The sequence below is a fragment of the Adiantum capillus-veneris genome, chromosome 18 (assembly GCF_014529385.1).
Source record: "Adiantum capillus-veneris isolate H3 chromosome 18, ASM1452938v2, whole genome shotgun sequence".
In the NCBI taxonomy this organism is placed as follows: domain Eukaryota; kingdom Viridiplantae; phylum Streptophyta; class Polypodiopsida; order Polypodiales; family Pteridaceae; genus Adiantum; species Adiantum capillus-veneris.
Window position 1 is genome coordinate 21,434,639 of NC_140948.1, and position 20,003 is coordinate 21,454,641.

The 20,003-nt window shown below is 41.2% G+C and overlaps 1 protein-coding gene across 1 annotated transcript; it reads left to right on the forward strand.

The window, feature by feature from the left end:
- The first annotated feature begins 17,647 nt into the window (after positions 1-17,647).
- Positions 17,648-19,754, forward strand: LOC147435331 (uncharacterized). Its single transcript, XM_086487940.1, has 4 exons — positions 17,648-18,896; positions 19,035-19,149; positions 19,226-19,453; positions 19,540-19,754. The coding sequence occupies exons 1-4, from the start codon at positions 17,780-17,782 to the stop codon at positions 19,640-19,642; spliced, it is 1,563 nt and encodes a 520-aa protein (XP_086344066.1). The 5' UTR covers positions 17,648-17,779; the 3' UTR covers positions 19,643-19,754.
- Positions 19,755-20,003: the final 249 nt, after the last annotated feature.

Genomic DNA, 20,003 nt, shown 5'->3' on the forward strand with positions numbered 1-20,003 from the left:
CTTGGATTTGACTAGTAATGTTACCCTTGCAATGACTAGAATCCAATTGCTACAGATCCATATATGGGAAAATGGAAAAACGACATTCAGGTAGGTGCATCTGCACCTACTCAATATGGCTACGTTTTTTTCAAAACAATTTCTTTTCATTGCCCATTTGATTTGGAAGTAGGGCACGTAGTTTATGGTTTGACATCTAAAGACGACTCTGCTGAAAATTGGTGAAAAGTGATCTTTTAATTGCCCATTTGGATCTATAATCAGTCATATGTGAATAGAAAGATATGATGTGTTCTGGCATTGAATAATATGGGTTGTTGAACCCTACTGAGAATGATAAACACAATTGAATGTTCTATACTAATTATAGAGTCAGGTAATTATGCACATGAAGCACAATTATGGTGGTTTTTTCTGATAGGAAACATACGAGCTATTTTTGTTGCAAATATTGCTTGATCATAAATATAGATGCCTGGGATTCGAAAAGCGGGACACATACATGATCGGGGTAATCTGCATGCTATAGCAGATCTGTAGACCTCCTTTCCGACATGGTTATGTACCTCAAGGGATTGATATCAATTACTTAGAAATGAGTTTGTATGCTACTTCAATTCATCGTTTTGAATGCTTCAAGGCAATCTTTTTACAACTGCATATGGTACTATCTTTTGGATATCTCAATTATAGCTATATACAATATGGCTTCTAGAAACAATTTTGGATTGGGTATTGACTTTTGAGTGGAGAATGCATTGAGTTAGAACTAAAATTCTAATGGTTTCCTAGCTAAACATACATCATCTTCTGTAACATTAACTTTCAATGGAGGATAGGCAAACATAATGATCATGTGAACGTTATTTGTTGACAAAAATTTAAATCTTGAAGCTAGGAAATTGGGGTTTATTCTCTACCATCCATAATATACTTTGGACTTTCGCATATTGATGGGATTATCTGATACTTTTCGACATGACTTCTGATGCGTATTCCTAATTTTAATGTTGTACTCCCTCTAAGTGGTACTCTCTCTTAGCTGATAATGGCACCTTGGAATTAGAGCTGAAATTTTCTTAGTTTTTAAAGTTGAACACTCATTTCTTTCTTTGATATAGAAGTTTAGATTCTTGCGGATCAAGATTTTAAGGGTTTTGAGCTATAAATAGCACTTTCTTTTGGGAATTGAAATTTAAAAGCTTTTTGAGAAGGACTTTTCTTTATAGTGATATATCTTTATATGTAAGAACTCACTCTTGATGAAGATAAGTATATATTGGTGAATTCACAACTCTAAAGTACTTTTTGATGCTATCTTTTCTTGAAGGATAAATGCATAATTTTAAAAAAATACAAATGTTTGTAATTTATTTGAAATTTGTCCAATGATGGTAAAAAGAGCCTTAATCCTCAAGTGGGGGTTTCGGATGAGATGGCATTAGACTATAATTTTGAGAATTGATCCAATTTACAAAGAAGATGTTGTTTGATTTTTTTTGGAAATTACATGAGGTAAATATATCATAAATAAATGATTCATTCTCTAAACATAATAATTGATCTATGTTACGTTGTTAGTGTTTGCTATAATTTTTGACATCGATAACAAGGGGAGGGAGTTGTTGACACTTGTCTCCCAAGTAATGCCACTTTTGATGGGCTTGTGTTTCTTGGATGGTGACAGGTAAGAGATTCTTTGCTTGGGATTACAATGACAATTGTAGCAATAACAGAAGATCATCCACTGTTTGGTTATTTTTATTAGTGATTGATAACCCTTGTATATGATTATTTGATAATAACATGTAATACACTATATGTTAGTATCAAGTCTAAATGTCAATTGTAGTCTTATCTCTCTCTCTCTCTCTCTCTCTCTCTCTCTCTCTCTCTCTCTCACACACACACACACACACACACACACACACACACACACACACGCACGCACACACACACACACAAAAACCCAAGTATTGGTTGTGATTTTGCTACAACATACAACCTGTGAATGGAGAAACCTATACAAATGCATGATTTGAAGTGGGCAACGTATTGGGTGGTGTAGGCCTACATTCTTCTTCGTGGACCCTTGTACATGGAAATCCATTCTCCCTCGCCCTCTATTTGTGTCATAGCACGCACACACACACACACACACACACATACACGTCACTGGCATCTATGGCTTAATAATGACATACCCTATACTTTGGAAACCCCAGTACTAATTATGACTTGACCCAATCCAAGTAAAGGACACTCCACTTGATATGTTTAATCTATAGCTTTCATATTGGGTTGAACCCCTTCTTGCACTATACCTGCTCAAATATTGCTCTTTGGTATAAAAAAATTCCCCCTAGTTCTCAAGGTTCCCTGAGGAATCACCCCTCTCCTATCCCTTGAACCCCCCCCCCCCCCCCCCCCCCCCCCCCCCCCCCCCCCCCCCATCTATTTTGTGTGCCACTTACTTGATGCATAACCTCTTTTTGGTGTTACTTTGGTGCTATTACCCTAATGCCTAAACAACCGATGATCTTGGTAGTGCTTTTCCCCTTTAGCGGGTGACCCTCACCTTAAGATATTTTTTTTTAATTGCAGGTTCTCCTCTCTGTAATCTTTGGTGCTTGTAAAGATAAACCTCACCCCCCTTGTGGCATGACCTAACCTAGGCGGGACCTCTCTCTTAAGTAGTCTTGGGTAAAGGGTAATTTATCCCTCTACCCATTTTTGTTGAGCACGGTACGATGCCTTCCAAATTACCCTTCTCAAGTTTGATGATCTCTGTGCTCTCTCCTCAGTGTGCTTGACTCCTACTTTTCTTCTCCCCCTCTATACCATGGAATTCCCGAGCCCTAATGCTCTCCTACCTATGACGTACTCGCCTAAACAAATAATACTGCAGGTATTTTCTATGTCATCTCCGTTACATTCAATGGATAGCCTAGCTATACTCCTGTGTATTAACCTTGATGCTTTGTGGTCTGCTAGCTTGGATTGCGGGCCAATTTGGTAAGCAAAATTGGAGGGTCGCACTGATCAATGTAAGCTGAATGGACTGCCCCTTGCAACCTATGTATATAAACATGTGAGGGATCTTTCATCCCTCACTTAACCTTGCTTTAAGTATTTCTTTTCTCTTTTCTATGAGTGAGGGTCGTTCTCATTGTGCCGGTCTGCATACTTTGACATGGAGCTTGTAGAAAAACTTGAAAGCTCGCATGTTAGTGCCAAACTATCTTGAAATGATTTCACTCTGATTCAATAATTTTGTGATGAAAGGTCTAAAATAAATGAGGTTATTTATTCTTTTTCTTAATTTTGTCCTTAATTGTTGATAAGTTAACGCCAAGAATTTTTTATGATAAGTATTGGTTTGTTTTTATAGTAGTTTGAAAGAAAATAGTATTTTGAATGGTTGTATATATTGAACAATTTGGGTATTCATTTTTTAATAATACTCTACTGCCTAGCTTTTTTGATTGGTTGAAAACATGCACTAGTGTTTCCCTGGATTTTTGTTTTACATACCCTAATGGAAATTATGTGGTAGCATTTGGGATAACAAGTGTGGATGGATCTTTGCCTTTTTTAGCCAAAAAGTGATGCACTTTGGAAAAATTCTTACAGTTATTTAAAAAATATATTGGTGTTGCATGATGTGCCTGGCAGTAACTTAAGTCCTAACTTAAGCATATTGGTACTGCAAATGCACTACCAATCATCTATTTTTCTTAAATACACTATATTGTAATAATGATTCTGATCAGTCTTGTATATGGATTAGCTAATTGGGCAGTGTATAGAACAATTTTTTTGGGGGTATTCATTTTATATAATTCTCTACTACCTGGCTTTTTTGGATGGTCAAAAAGATGCACCAGTGTTGGCCTAGAATTTTGTAGCACATACCCTATTGAAAATAGTGTGGTTGCATATGTGATAACAAGTGTGGATGGATCTTTGCCTTTTTTAGCCAAAAAGTGTTTTACTTTGAGAATTTTCTTACATCTAGTGAAAATATCTTGGTGTTGCATGGGGTGCATGGCTATAATTTAAGCCCTAATTTAAGCGTGTTGAAAATGCAAAAGCACTTACAATCAACTTTTTTGCGTAATACACTATAGTGTAATAATGATATTGCTCAGTTTAATATATGGATTAGCTAACTGGGTAGTGTATAGAATTGATGCCAATACATCTTGTGTAAACTACATCTTGTAGTGCTATGTAGTAATTACTCTGGGACATTGCACTTTGAATCCTAAAGTATCTAGCTTTACTCCCTCAGCTAACCTTGATACACTTACCCCATTAGGGGTTAGTGCTTTTCTTGTGCTATACTTCTAGCCTTTCGATAGGATTGAGTAATTATTGGGTTACATACCTTATGGCTGAGATCGTTTCTACTCATCTAGATGCGAGAATGTTGAGATTCTTTGGACGTTGATTGTGAGAGATTTTGGATCAGATTGAGCGGTTTTGCTACGGACTTCCTACAGAGATCCGAGACTACTGCTTGGAACAAAAGTCAAATTCTATTCAAGAATTGATGGGTCATGCGAAATGGGGTTTTGCCATACACTCGGGCAATAGAAGGGGTGGTGTACTTCTGATCACAATGAATACAATCTCTTGATATTAAGGGGGACATTTGGATCAGAAAGGGGTTGTGGCCTTTTGATCACTATCAAAACACTTGGATATACACTTCTTCTCTTTGATGGGTTGTTAGTCTCGTAAGTACTTTGCACTATTTGATACTCTAAAAGTGATAGTAGGTTTAAGTTATAGCAACGGATAGGTTCATTGTGACACTTGCAATAATAGTCAAGGCTAACGAGTCTGTTGTCTTGTTTATATGGATCCAGGTGAGAATTCTATCTTTACTTAGGATCTTTTTGGCTTACCGGCATTGAAGAACTTGGCTTCCTCCACTTTAGAACCATAGTTTTTGGACTATCTCATGTAAAAATGCACTGGAATGATAAATCATTCTCACTTTGATGTACCAAAATGAAGCTAAGACTGAGTCATTTTTGTGCTAATCTCCATCCTTTGTCTAAAGCCAGCTGTCTTTTGAACTTTTATGTTCGCTTGTGTATAAGTATAATTTTAGTACATCAACACACACACACAGGCAGGACATGCCGAGGTAGAGTAAGGCTATGGTCATGCAAGGCTTAGTTATCAATCATAGATAACTAAGCCACCTATGCCCATATAGAGCATTAAATGAATAACTAAGCCTCTTGCATGGTCACATGAGGCTTACTTATTCATTCATCCTCCCAACTAAGCCTTGAACTTCACAATTATGCCAAAATCTGCATAGATACAAAGAGTCGGCATAGTTATTCATTTAATGCTCCTTTTTGCGTGTAACCAAGAATGAGGCTTAGTTATTTGACCAAATAACTAATAACTATGCCTCGCCTGACCATATCCTAATAGATATTCGAAGCTTTTGTTGAAGCTACAGACTCCACAGACAACCATACTCCCCTTTTATCCCTCGCTCGCTATAATTTGTGTCATAGTACACACACACACACACACACACACACACACACACACACACACACGGCTATAGAGAAGCTAGCCATCGCCCTCTGTCTATGTCATAGTGTGCACACACACACACATATACCAAGACCAAAGAGGAATCGCTTGTAGAGATCACACGACCTCAATTTGAAGGTTCTCTAAGTAAAGCTAGAGAGAGACAACTAAGCAGTGCAAGGTAGCACATTACATCACCGCATTGAAATGAATATTTATAATCTTTGAATTCAATTGAAATTGAATTTAAGGAAGCTTTTCATAATAAAATAGTGAGCAACAATTTGTATATTTAAATGAATGTACCTTTTCCTACGGCGTCTGCACTCCTTGGCCCCCTTTGTAGGAATATGGAATACCATGCACTACCTTATTATCAGAGGTGGTGGTTTGTGCCAAGGAGTTCATCTTCCCTGGATAATAATGAGAGAAGAAATGTGGAGTCAAGGTTCACTTGCAGCATCATTGTGTGCTTTCAGAACACAGAAGTAGTGGAGAACAAAGGAGTGTAGGTTGCCAAATTTATTGCATGGTAGAGGTGATGTATTCCCTGCAATCAAGGAGTAGTAATCGTCTCACCCCCAACACCAGATTCAAAAGGCAATTTGAGTATCTGGGGGTGGTAGAGTGTAACATTTAATGGCCTAAAAACTTGTGTGTAGCGGAAATTAGCATGAACATAGTGGGAATTTCATTAGAATAGATTCCTAATGAGAATTACAAGAGTGCTTGGGTGGAGAGAGCAACAAAAAGCATAACACCTAGTTAGATAGCATCAACAATACTTTCAAAAGAGAGAGAAATTAAGCTATTGACAACAGTTGAGGACCGGATTTACATGGAGCCGGTCCCCCCTCCAAAAGGCGTTGTATTATGGTTTCTCCCATCAAGAGAGACATTGTACAATACAATTCTTTGTGTTCCTTCAAGACTAGCTAGTGCAATGAAGATGAAAGCTTCATGCACTAAGCAAAACACTTAGCAAACACAACATCAATTATCCCCGGTCTCAGACCTAAGACCTCACACACCTCCAAAGATGGTGAGAGCTAGCAGGGTATGAGAGTAGATTGAGAGGAAGAAGGAGTAGTCTTACGAGAAAGATGCACATCTCCTCACATAATCACTCATATTAGCATAGCTTAGCCTTCTGACATGTGTCCCTCTTTCCCTTTTTGAGAGAGCTTTATCAATTAAACTTAATTGATTTAAATGAATTAAATCCCCATTGGACCTTTCCCCACTCTGGCCAATAGGAATTAAGTAGCCCATTGGGCTGCTCAATTCCTATTGGACCCCTTCACGGGCTGTCCAATAATCATCCAGGAGACTTAATTTTTATTAATTCTTTTTATTAAGTGTTTTAAAATTAATTATACTAAATTTACTCTAGCCTAATTCTCATTGGTCCACTTCAAGGGTCATCCAATAGGAATTGAGCACACTTTGGGGGCAACTAGTTTAGGCATCTGACATGTGTCCTTTATGCCCTTTGTGTTCAAATGGGAGCTTGTGTGTGTGTATGTGTGTGTAAGTTTTTTAGTCTTTCTCTCTCATCCCCCTACCTTTAGGGCTCGCCCCCTCATGTGTAGGGATGTGTGTTGACTTTGGAGAGTACACAAACCATCCAATTTATCCTAAGCTTTAACCCTTTGGACTTACACTTTGAATTTGAAACCTTAGCATTTTGGAAGTCTTAATGTGCTGCACCCTAGGGTCTTTGGAGCACATTTCATGTACATAGCTCTTTGTAGATGGCCCCCCTTTGGATCCCTATTCTCCCTCCTTTGGATCCCTACTGTGGCCTCATCTGCCAGCCTTACCAATATTCTAGCTTTCTCTCCCCTGGCACTTCCCCATATTAAATGATCAGTTTAACATGAGAAAATCATTTAGGAGATCTAGATATTAGTTATTATGACATAGAGGCACCCATCAACTAAGGTACATTTCACATGTTGTGCTTGGTAGCATTTTTGGTAGAGTTGGTTTGAGCGAGGCCTCATTTTGCATAAGCGACAGACAACAACTCATAAAAATTGTCAACCTGCAACACATTGTGACACAAGTCAAAACCCTTCTAGAGCTTCATGACAATGCACTCTAAAAGTAGCGGTTACCACTTTCAAGGGCACTTTAGAGGGTGCAATGAGGCCCCTATCACACACGCCTGCCCTAGCATTTTCAAAGTCGACGATGCAGAAGCGTAGAGCAATGGGGAGAATACACGAGAGAGAGAGAGAGAGAGAGAGAGAGAGAGAGAGAGAGAGAGAGAGAGAGAGAGAGAGAGAGAGAGAGAGAGAGAGAGAGAGAGAGAGAGAGAGAGAGAAGAGAGAGAGAGAGAGAGAGAGAGAGAGAGAGAGAGAGAGAGAGAGAGAGAGAGAGAGATCTAATTTATCATCCACGGAGGTCAGATATGACCTTGGGACCAAAAAGAAGCATTACATCTGTTCTTTTGAGGTGAATGTGTTAGATACATATTAGTTAGGGGCTGAGGGTCCATGAGGGGGTAAAGGGAAAAGGAAAAGAACAATAACAAAACCTAAGGGGAGTCAGGTGGAGGGGGAGCTAGCTTGGGAGTTCAAAACTCATGGATGATGGCTTTACTACCACGATAGACTTCCCATTTACCTTGTTTACGGCCTTCATGCATCTTCTTGAGCTTGCTTGCTTTAAGCCCTAGTTGATATGTGGCCAATTCCTTAACAATCCAAAGCTTTGTCTGCTTGAGATGGTAGGATTTGCGTAGGAGCCTCGTCCATTCTTCTTTGCTCTTAAAAGTGAGGATGCAATGACCAGGTGCCACATGCCTATGCATGTGGTTGATCCAAGAGACAATGTCGGGCTCGATGGTAATTGGTTGAAGAATGTCATTAAGCTTGGTGATGGCTTCTTCGAGGGTATCCTCCTCGGTGCACCATGGTGGGGAGAGCCCTCCAATCCTAAGTTTGAGAGAAAGGGATTCTTGTAGCCGGCATTCTTGTAAGGCTACCTGTATTATCTTGTCATTTTTCTTATGTGTTGCCTCATGTGCTTCTTTCTGAGCCGCCTTGACAGTCTTAGTGAGAGAAGCTTCAACATCGTGTGTTTTTGCGAGGATATTTTTTCTCTCCTTTGCCTTCATATCCTCAAGCTTACTCAAGTGTTGTTTGAGTTCAACATTCTCCAAAATAAGTACTTGGATATGAACCTCTAGGACTATGATCTCTTGGCAAGCGGCGGGATCCTTTTTGCGCATAGCTGTTGCCACCGCAAGAAAACTTTTGCATGTGGTAGACCTTGGTGTAACGAAGGAAGACATTGGAGCTTCAACTCTCTGTTATGTGGGCAAGTCCGCACAAAGCTAGGCCAAAACTGTCCTTACTTAGGAACAAGGTCAACGTTGAAATTAGTACTTGAAAAGGTCCTCAAAACTTCACCCAACCTTGGTGTCACGTAGGTTGTCAAAGCTGCAATCGGTAATTTCTGCACGTCAAAATAGGATCAGGTAGCAGATGGTCTTTGTGTAGCAATGGTGAGGCAATGCTGAGAGAGTCTAACCCACCCCCGCACCCCCCGCTCCTCGGCGCCCCATGAGGCTGCCCCTTGCCCTAGGGGGAGACTGTGCAAACAGGTGGTAGGTGAGAGAGAGAGAGAGAGAGAGAGAGAGAGAGAGAGAGAGAGAGAGAGAGAGAGATTGTTGAACCATTCAACCTTGGGCAATGAATTGATGATTATACGATGGGAGTTAGGTGTACTTATATAGTCACCTTAGCAAATTGCCCTACCCAAAGTTTGACAAATAAGTAAAATAAATACCTAAATCCAAAATAAATATTGGGATCACATTGGGCAACTCACTTGAGATGCCATGACTTTAACACCCTCTTTGCAGCTCATAGTGGATATAAATAGTGAGACCAAGTTGATGAACAAGCTACCATAGATACTCCAATAGTGGCCACTATTGGATACACCTCGTGCTACCTCCAACCTTTTATCTTAGAAGAATGCCATCTTGAGCATTGTTTATCTCATAGAAAATTGACCTGTAGAACACACTACGTCCAAGAATCCCCGTTCATGAACTGTGAACACATCAACATCACATCTAGAATTCTTAGAAAATGAGCATTGAGACACATCCTATCCATAATTCGCCCAACAACAATGGATTGGTGCACTCATCCATAGTGTTTTAGATATGTATGATTGGTTCCTCGCCAAATGCATGTGCATTGAACTCCAACATCCACGGGTTCAAACACTAATAATTTGAACTCGAACACAAGGGTCCAAATTATTTGTAGGGAGCTTCATTTTGCACCCCTCTCTATCGCTCACAAGCCTCTCCCTAATTGAAACTAGTTGTGGCAACCGCCAACTAACTAGAAATCTAGCATTGTGGGCACTGCGATCACGACCACGTGTGCCATGTCAATCTCCTCTGTCAAATCTTTATCACCGTTATCTATGTCCAACTTGCCTTTGCCTTTGTCCTCTTGTAAGTTCCTTCTTTTGTCTTTGGCTTCAAACTCCCGAGCCAAACAAAGCATCGTGTCATGCTTATAACAACGATTGTTAGACCTTGTGGATACCGAGGCAGGTAACCGAGTAGAGCACACACACACACTCACACACACACACACACCACGATATCAACACTCACAGGTTGGAGGGGGAAGAGCCGACACCATTGTGTGCCCCCTTTCTTTCTTCTCTATCTTATGCACTAAGGCACAATACACATTGTACTTAGTGTTAGTGGCTCACATAAGTGTATATCTGTACAGTTAGGGTTAGTAGCAGTTAGGGATGGGTGGTCGGCCACATGGCCATTAAACCTAACATTCTCCCATTTGATGGTCAATGTGGGAGACCATAAGAATGGAAGAGAACCACTCTTCAACCAATGCCCATCAACTCATGACAGTGCTGAAACTGATGGCTGGAGAGACATTTAGTGAGTGCGTCTCTGTGTTCTCTAACGTAGGAATCTTCACTAAATCAAGGCTCTTGTTTGCCAGGCATTCACGGTTGAAGTGATAATGGACATCAATGTGTTTTGTTCTGGAATGAAACACTAGATTGTTAGCCAAGGCAATAGCACTCTGACTGTCACAATGAAGAACTGGTGTACACTGCTCCAATCCAAGATCTTTCACTAGGCAAGCAAGCCAAATAGCTTCTTTGCATGCCTCACTCAATGCAACATACTCTGCATGTGTGGTAGAAATGGATGTACAGTCTTGAAGAACGAATCTCTAAGAAATAGCAGCCAATGTATAAATCCAACCTGTTGTTGATTTATGACTGTCAACACAGCCTGCATAATCACTATCTAAAATCCCTGAATGGATGAATCTCCATGACCATAGCATAACTATCTATCTGCAATGCCACTCAAGTATCTGAGAATTGACTTGACAACATCCCAATGCTTTTACCAGGGTTAGACATAAATCTGCTGACAACTCCCACTGCATGTGCAATGTCAGGTCTTGTAGCCACCATGGCATACATGAGACTACCACAAGTTGAAGCATAAGGAACCTTAGCCATTGCAACTTTTTCCCATCAGATTTGGGACGGTTGTTCTTGCTAAGTTTCAAATATGCAGGCAATGGAGTACTCAAAGCCTATCCCTTTTGCATGTTGAAACGATCAAGAACCTTGTGCGCATACTGTTTTTAGAAAGGTACAACAACCTCTTCTTACTGTCACGAGTAATGCGCATACCCAAAATGTGATTGGGTTCACCAAAATCTTTCATGTCAAAATGACTTTTCAACTTGGTTTTCAAGTCAGCAATGTCCTTCTTGGAATGACCAGCAATAAGCATGTCATCTACATAAAGGATAAGCATAATAAGTTGTCCATTGGGTTGTCTTATCACGTAAAGACATAGATCCTCATTACTGTGCTTATAGCCTAGGGAATGCATAAATGCATCAAACATTTGATACCATTGTTTGGATGATTGCTTCAAGCCATAGAGACTTTTTAGAAGCTTACAGACCAAATGTTCCTTGCCCTTTAGCACAAACCCTTCAGGTTGTTGCATATAAATCTCTTCCTCAAGATCACCATGTAAGAAAGCTGTAATGACATCCATTTGATCAAGCTCCATATCTTCAGCGGCAACCAAAGCAAGCAACATTCTCAGTGAGGTAGAGAAAAGATTTCCTGGAAATCGACACCATATTCTTGCTTGAAACCTTTGGCCACGAAACGAGATTTGTAATTGTCAATCTTCTTCTTGTAAACCAATTTACAAGGCAATGCTTTCCTACCTTTTGGCAACGGAACAAGTTCCCATGTTTTGTTCTTTGCAATACTGGACAACTCCCTCTTCATAGCATGTTCCCACTGAACCTTATCATTGGCTAGCATAGCCTCTTTGTAACTAGAAGGCTCACCACTATCTATCAGCAAAACAAAATCCACACCTGGAACAAAACGTTTTGGCGGATGTGAGACTCTTTGAGATCTCCACGGCTGATCAGAACTTGTACTAGCATGTATAGTAAGTGGCTTGAGAGCTGTCTGGACAGGAGGGTATACATCGAAAAATGTCACTTTCTGGAATTCAACCTCTTTCACTGGCTGTCTATGCATTTTAGTCTCATTAAAGACAACATCACTGCTACAGATCACTGATCGACTTTTCGGATCCCATAAATGATAGCCAAATTGACCATCTACATCATAGACAATGAAGATGCATTTCCTGGACTTAGGATCTAGCTTAACACACAACTCCTTGGGTACATGTGCATAAGCTTCACAGCCAAAAGTGCGAAGTTTCTCATAAGACAATTTATGTCCCGACCATAACTCCAAAGGTACACAAAACTGTAATGAAGCATGTGGTGATATATGGATCAAGTACACGGCTGTGTATAATGCTTCAGCCCAAAACGCTCATGGTAAATTAGTTTGTGATAGCATAGACATAATCCGCTCTTGGATTGTCCTATTCATTCGTTCTGCAACAACACCATTTTGTGCAGGGGTATAAGAAGCTGTAAACTCACGCTTAATTCCCATACTTGAACAGAAGTCTGTAAACTCTTTGAAGACATATTCTCCACCATTGTCTGAGCGCAAAGCTTTCAACTTATGTTCATACTGAGTTTCAACACTAGATAAGAGCTTCTTGAAGCAAGAAAAGGTCTCATCTTTAGACTTCATGGCATAACCCAAACATGCAGTGTTGCATCTTCAATGAATGTAACGTAATAGGATGCACCACCATGGGATTTAGAAGGCATAGGCCCACATAAATCACTGTGCACAAGCTCTAAGGGTTTTCTTTCTTTGTCAAACAAATACAATGTGTCCGTATTTGGTTTCCATATTGACAGTGCTCACAAAAGGGAAAATAAAAAAATGACAAAGACGGTAACTAGCCCAAACAAGAGTGTCTCCATTCCCTTCTTTGACATATGTCCTAACTGGCTATAAGCAACGGTTGGCAGCTCGGTTATAGAAAGAACACTGTTTTTATCAGATACATAAAGAGGATAAAGTGAACCAATTTTAGAACCATGGACTATAATAAGATGACCCTTTGCAACACGCCAAGACTGCTGATGAAAAGTGGCTTTGTAACCCAAGTCATCAAGACATCCAACCAAAATCAGATTGTGTATCCATGATGCACATTATGGATGATAAACTTCACCCCATTTGCCATAACCATGGCAATATCACCTACGCCAACAATGTCACAAGAGTAACTGTCACCAAGTGTAACAAAGCCAATGGTTTCCTTGTATGTAGTAAACCAATGCCTCTGAGGTGTGACATGCAACAAAGCACCCGAATCAAGAATCCATGTATAGGATACTTCACCTTTAGCATGAAGTTCAGTTGGCATAGAACTCTGCAAAGATAGAGTTTCTTGTGCATCATAAAAGACATCATTATTTTAGTCAACATATTAATGTCTTGCGCATCACTGTCATCTTGAACTATGTTCAGTTCTTCAATCTTAACCGAACTCTTTGGTTTTTCCTCTTTATCATCATGATCTTTGCTTTTACCTTTGCCCTTCTCTTTGTCACTCTCCCAAGCATAACAATCCTTCTTTATGTGACCAAACTTATCACAATAATGGCATTGAACATTGCAGTGACCACGAGACTTTTATCTACCCTTTGATGCATCTCTATTGCCCTCTTTCTTGGACTCACGTTGCAAAGAACGGCCCTTATGTTGCATATCATCCCTTTGCACATAATGAGCTTTGCATGCGAGCTAGTCATGGTCTTCCGACGCATCTCCTCTGACAAAACTGCACTAGCAACATCATCGTATTTTAGCGTATCATTAGGAGCAGAGTTACTAACAGGTGTGCAAAAGATCTCCCAAGAGGGTGGCACAATGAACAAAGCAAAAAGATTGCTTTCATCTCATCATCAATGGTCATGTGTTGTACACAAATCTGGGCAAAAAGAGAATCAAAATCATTGATATGGCTGGCAACACTAGCTGACTCCTTCATACGAAGGTTGAAAAGTTTTCGCATCAGGAAAACCTTATTGCTAGCCGTATCCTTTTTGTAAGTGTCACATAATTTCTGCCATAAAACATGAGCATTCTCGCATTCTAACACTGAAAAGTACACCGACTCACTAAGACATAGTCTAATCGCAGACCTGCATAGCTCATCAAGCTCCTCTCACAGAAATTGAGTCACGTGCATATCTTCAGTTTTAGCCGCATAGGCAATAGGCAACTTTTGCTTCTTTTGGACAAGCACATCATGCATTTGGTTCTTCCAAAGTTGAAAATTAGTGCCATCAAACTTCTTTATGTCATAAATGTCACGATCTTTGCTAGTAGACATGGTGACAAAACTACCAAAAGATTCTGGGAAAATTTTGACAGAGTCTCCTTTGTATTTGGGACTATGTCAACCAAAATATGAGACAAATGACCAAGTATGTCACTCACAAAGCATAAAAGAGGGCAATGCCTCTCAAAAGCACACTGTATAGAGACCAATGGAGGCGCATAAACTATCAAACTGACCATAGACCGCCAACTCAACGTCAAAAGCACCTATACCACTCTATGCATGTCCTATGGCGAGGCCTCGTAAGGGATGCTCCAGCTACCTGTATCACCGAAGGTATCTTGACATTTGAGAATACCCCAACTCAATGAAAACCTCACGCTATCGACCCTCAACAGCGTAAGTTATGCAACAAAACATATAGCCAAGTCTCAGAAATGGCTATCATCCGGACCAAGTCTCAAAAATGGGCGGGACTACCGCACTAGCCAAAAGATGGCTCCACAAAAGCATACAATGGCAATATCCACAAAGACGTACAAGTCGATCACGACGCTCAAACAAGTGCCAAAAGCAGGTGCATGCAAAGAAATATCCCTGCGGCGAGTCAAACTGCTCTCAAAAGAGGTCAAACATTGTCATAAGTGCCAACATATGCATGTACGCATAATCACCATCACTCGTGCTCAAGCAAGGGGGGGCCATAACACACATACAAGATCTAAGAGGTTTGCTTCCTTCTCGTACTCCAAGAGTTGACTACACAAAACTCCCAAGCCGTTCCACACTGCTCTCCAAAAGTTTTTATTGCCCTCGCAAGCCTCGTTCACACTTCCCCAAGCCACACTAAGGGAATATCCTCCAATGCCTCTCTCTTGGACCCCAACTCCCAAAGCTAGACTTCCTGCATAGTTTTAAAATGCTACATCAAACCAAGGGACGTACCCACGAGGAGGAAGGGAGGGGGGCATCGTTGGCAAGGGGATAGAGAAAAGACATAGTTGGGATGTAGTCTATTAGAAGGAGGGAGGGCGTAGTCGCCAACGCTGCCAAGTCTCTCTTCCGAGGGCGTTTCAAAATGTAGGAACGACAAGACAATGTGGAGAGGTGCTACCGGTAGGTACTTTTTGCAGGGGCATTTCAGAACATAGGCTGCGAGTGCAATGATGGCAGTGCACAAAACAAGGTGAGAGGGGGGTAGCAACAACACCCAGCAGCTGCATTTTAAAATGCAGGGAGCGAGCAAGGAAGAATGTCAAGTTCTGTAGCCCTTCTCCTTATCAGTAGTGCCAATTCTCTCTATTGTGCTCTCAACGAGCCATAAGCTCTAATACCATGTCAAAGTCGACGATGCGAAAGTGTAGAGCAATGGGGAGAATACACAAGAGAGAGAGAGAGAGAGAGAGAGAGAGAGAGAGAGAGAGAGAGAGAGAGAGCGCTAAACTAACCAACCTTGGCAATGAATTGATGATTATACGATGGGAGCTAGGTGTTCTTATATAGTCACCTTAGCAAATTGCCCTACCTAGAGTTTGACAAATAAGTAAATAAATACCTAAAGACAAAATAAATATCGGGATCATATTGGACAGCTCACTTCAGTTCTTATATAGTCACCTTAGCAAATTGCCCTACCTAGAGTTTGACAAATAAGTAAATAAATACCTAAAGCCAAAATAAATATTGGGATCACATAGGACAGCTCACTTGAGATGCCATAACTTTAACAAATGTGTGTGTTGTTGACATTGCAAGCTGGTATTGGATGTCTGGCATGTCCGCGTCTATTCAAAGTGGGGCGGCTTCACCCCCTCGCCCATCTCAACAACTTCGTGGACATGCAAAGAAAAGGCGAGCGTAGATCTTCCAAGGTTTTGAGCTGATGACCTTCTTCAATCTAAAGCGCTTTGTTCCAACATGCTATCATCTGATTTGTTGCTTTATGTGGCATGCGTAGATCTCCCAAGGTTTCGAGGTGATTACCTTCTCCAATCTACTTTAAATGATGTCCATTGTTGTGTGACCCAACGAGTGCCCGAGCAAGCTCTTTTTAGGCCTGTACGCCGCCCGTGTGGGACAAAGGCTTGAGTATGGGGTGCTCTTGAAGAATTTGGAGGGCCCTCCATTGGTGCCTTTGAAGCATTGTTAGAAAAAAAAGTCGGGGTTTAGTGTATTTTTAACTAGTTGAAATTACAAAATCCTGGCTAGATTTTGAGCTTGTCTTGAAGAAAACCGATAGAATTTTACAAGCTTTAGTGTATACACTGGCAAAAGCTTCAAATGTTAACCTGAAAACTGGAAGACTTTCAAGTTTTCCCTTATTCTCTTTGGTTAGGAAAAATGTCCTTTTCTAGCCTTGCAAGTTTGAAGGGCCTATGGGGAGCCCTTTAAGCAGCACATATTAATTGCGAGAGCGAGCTACAAACGGAAGAGACAATAATGGCTGTGTGCAACACATTAAACACTAACACGTTCTTGAGCTGGAAGCAAGAGTTAGTGGGAGGAATTTTAACGCACCTCAGCTAGAGAATTTTGGAGGCGGTTGCCCCCACCCATGGAATCAATCCCTCATCCCATAAACTTGTAATAATATAGGGTAGAGGGACCAATTGCAAGATGGGTGCCAGTTTAATAGAAGCACATCAGTGCTTGGGTTGTTGGCTTACGAAAGCTGATGTGGGATCTTACTATTCGTCGAAACCAAGGTTCAAACCCCGATTGCGTGCGTCCTTGAATTGGCCTCCTCGTGTCCTTAATATCTTGACGATGCTTTTTTGCATTGAATAACGTGCCTATCTATCGCAAATGCTCTGTGCAGTAGTAGCTTCAAAGTCGCCTAAGTCGTCTGAAAGCCCTGCTCATTGCGCATCTGTTGCACCTCTTGCATCCCAAAGTTCTCCATGGAGGGATAAATTACAAGCTACGCAAGTTAGTCGTACCGCTACTGGCCCCTCTACCCTAGGTATAGACGGCAGAATGGGTAACATGAGCTATTGTACTAGTGGTACACTTCGAATCACTAGATAAATGCACTGACCACCCTTTTGATTGGTTGCTGTTGATTCCCTAAGATGCGATACTGTGAAAACCAGCCAAATGCAACATCTCAATGGACCAAAGGGGCGGACTAATGTGAATTGATACCAAATGTTGGATTGTGGACCAAAGGGGCGGACTAATGTGAATTGATACCAAATGTTGGATTGAACGCATACATTTCCCTCCTGATTTTTGCGAAACATTTGAAAATTCGAAGTTCTGAAGTTTGAAATGTTTCCCTCTCCTTTCCTGGTGGGCGATGCAAAATTCATATAAGATTTCCTAAATGTGCCATTTTCTCTCTGCATTCTCCTAGTCTGCGTCGCCAGATTGTCGAATTGTCTCCCTTTCTATCGCTAGCAGTCAATCGAGCTCACCCTTTTATGCGCAGAGATGAGGATCAGCAGATCTGAGAGCCCATCCCCTCTTCCTTCGCTGGATTCTCTCCCACCCATGGAAAACCTGTGGGCCCTGGAAGCTGAACGAGAAGCTTGTCTCCATGGGGAGGATGATCTCAGGCAGAGCGAGAAGGGAGAGGGGCAGAGAGATGGTAGTTGCTGCTGGATCTCTTCAAAGAGGCTGCAAATAGATGGGGAGCTTTTCTACAGACGTGGAGTGGGAGAAGATAGCATAATCAAGAACGCTGAGCCAGGGCTGCATAAGAATGGTGAACATTATTTGTTTGCCAGATATGGTGATTCACGTAGTGCACTGAGACACACAGAGCGGGTGAAAAATGGAATGCGGAGGTTTACATCTGCTTCTAGATGTTACCCCCCTAGTGTGGAAGCTCAACGCACAGACCAATTTTCAACAGTGACTGAAGCTGTGAACAAGGGTGTACACTCATACAGAACTCTGCGAGAGTGCAGTGGTAAAGGGATGAGGACATCAGGCTCTATAATGCATCTCAGTCAAAGTGATCAAAATGGACTGGCTTCTAAATCCGAAGATCACTTTCTGCTTGGCCAGAATGGTTCAAATGAGCATGGTAGACACTTAAGAAAACCTTCTTTCAGGCAAGGCAGAGACAGGTGCAGTAATGGGGCCAAAATTAGCTTGAAGGAAGATTTGGAGAGCAGAATGGATTTTTCTGGGCATATGCGGGCCGGTAGGAAGCGATACAATGCTGCTGTAGCATACAGGGATGCTATAAGGAAGCGGTATGATAATGCTACAGCATACAATGCAGATAACAGCAGTACCTCAAAGGAGAACAATATACAGGGGCCTCATATTTTGGAGCCTTCAACAAACAAAGGATTGCATGTACAAGAGACCAATCATAGAGTTGAGCAGTGCAGTGATGAAAACATGTCTGAAGTTCCAAAGACTATGGACATTGTGGATGATGCAGAGACAATTGGGGTTACAAGCCCAGCAACAAACTGTGACAATGGCAACAAAATATCTAGAAAGCCATCCATCACAACATCTTCATCAGTACCAAGGTCTTTGCCAGCAGTGTTTGTTGATGTCACAAACAGATTTGAGCTTCATGTGGCTCCAGGTGAGCAATGGCCTTTGAGGTTTCCTCATACTTGTTATCAGCTGTATTCTATGTTAATTGAATGCAAGGATAGGAACAATTGTTTGGTATGCTGCTATGTCTGCTTTGGTGGTGCATTAATTTGATAAGTACATGCAGGTATGAAAGAGGATGCAGAAGAGACTGATGCTCATAGGTTAAGCCAGAGGCAGAGGCAAATTGAATATGGCAAGAATACGCTTGGTTATGAATGTTATGTCGAGCTAGTGCCTAGGTAAGGGCATCTATGCCTGTTGAGCAATGCCTTTCACAAGATTATCTTTTATTTACAGGCTGATTCTTCTCTACAGACTCAAACGCAAGGCAAGAGATCCTCAAACGCCTAATCCAAAGCAAGTATGCAGCAAGCGAAGCTGGGATGGGCAGATTCGGAAGTGGAGGAGGCTCTTGCATGTGTATGATCCTCCTAGTGAGGATGGTGAAGAAATTGCTGAAGATTTGAGTGTCCTTAAGTTGCAACGGGTATGTGCGGAAGAGATCAAGTCTGATGCAGCAGCTACTACAACACTCCCTAAGAGGCAAGGATATCTGATCTCCATAACCTTCACTTTGATGTATATAGCAAACAAGCTTTCCATTCTCTCTAAAAATGGCTTATGTGCAGGATTTGCGAGTCTAATGGTGTCACAGATAACAATAGTGTTGAAGAAATGATGGGGATGCAGGATGCCAACTTGACTATTTACGATGATTGGATGGAGGTTTAATGTATGATGCCCTTTTCTACCTGAGTCGGGTGCTATATTGTAGATAGGCTAAGAACTAACGGAAATGTAAATGTGACTCAGATCTCTTATTTGAACGACAGTGCTTGCCTCCTATTGCTTGAGAGAGAGAGAGAGAGAGAGAGAGAGAGAGTTGCGTTTCTGAATACAGACCCAAGATGTCAAATTGTGAACCCTTTGAAAGGCAAGGGGCTCGTACCATTGGGTTCACACAGATTTGGCAAATAAGTTCTTGCCTTGAGGGGCAGGGTAAGGTAATAAAGTTTTTGAGGCTTGGTATAATCTCCTTAAATTGCCACAGTGCATTTTGTAGAAATGCACCCAAGCCTTTTTAGGTGCTTTA

Bases quoted from the DNA above. Each gene is read 5' to 3' on its own strand.
- LOC147435331 (XM_086487940.1), top strand. From the start codon at position 17,780: ATGAGGATCAGCAGATCTGAGAGCCCATCCCCTCTTCCTTCGCTGGAT. The intron at 18,897-19,034 runs GTGAGCAATGGC...AAGTACATGCAG, and splicing joins TGAGCTTCATGTGGCTCCAG to GTATGAAAGAGGATGCAGAA. The intron at 19,454-19,539 runs GCAAGGATATCT...GCTTATGTGCAG, and splicing joins ACTACAACACTCCCTAAGAG to GATTTGCGAGTCTAATGGTG.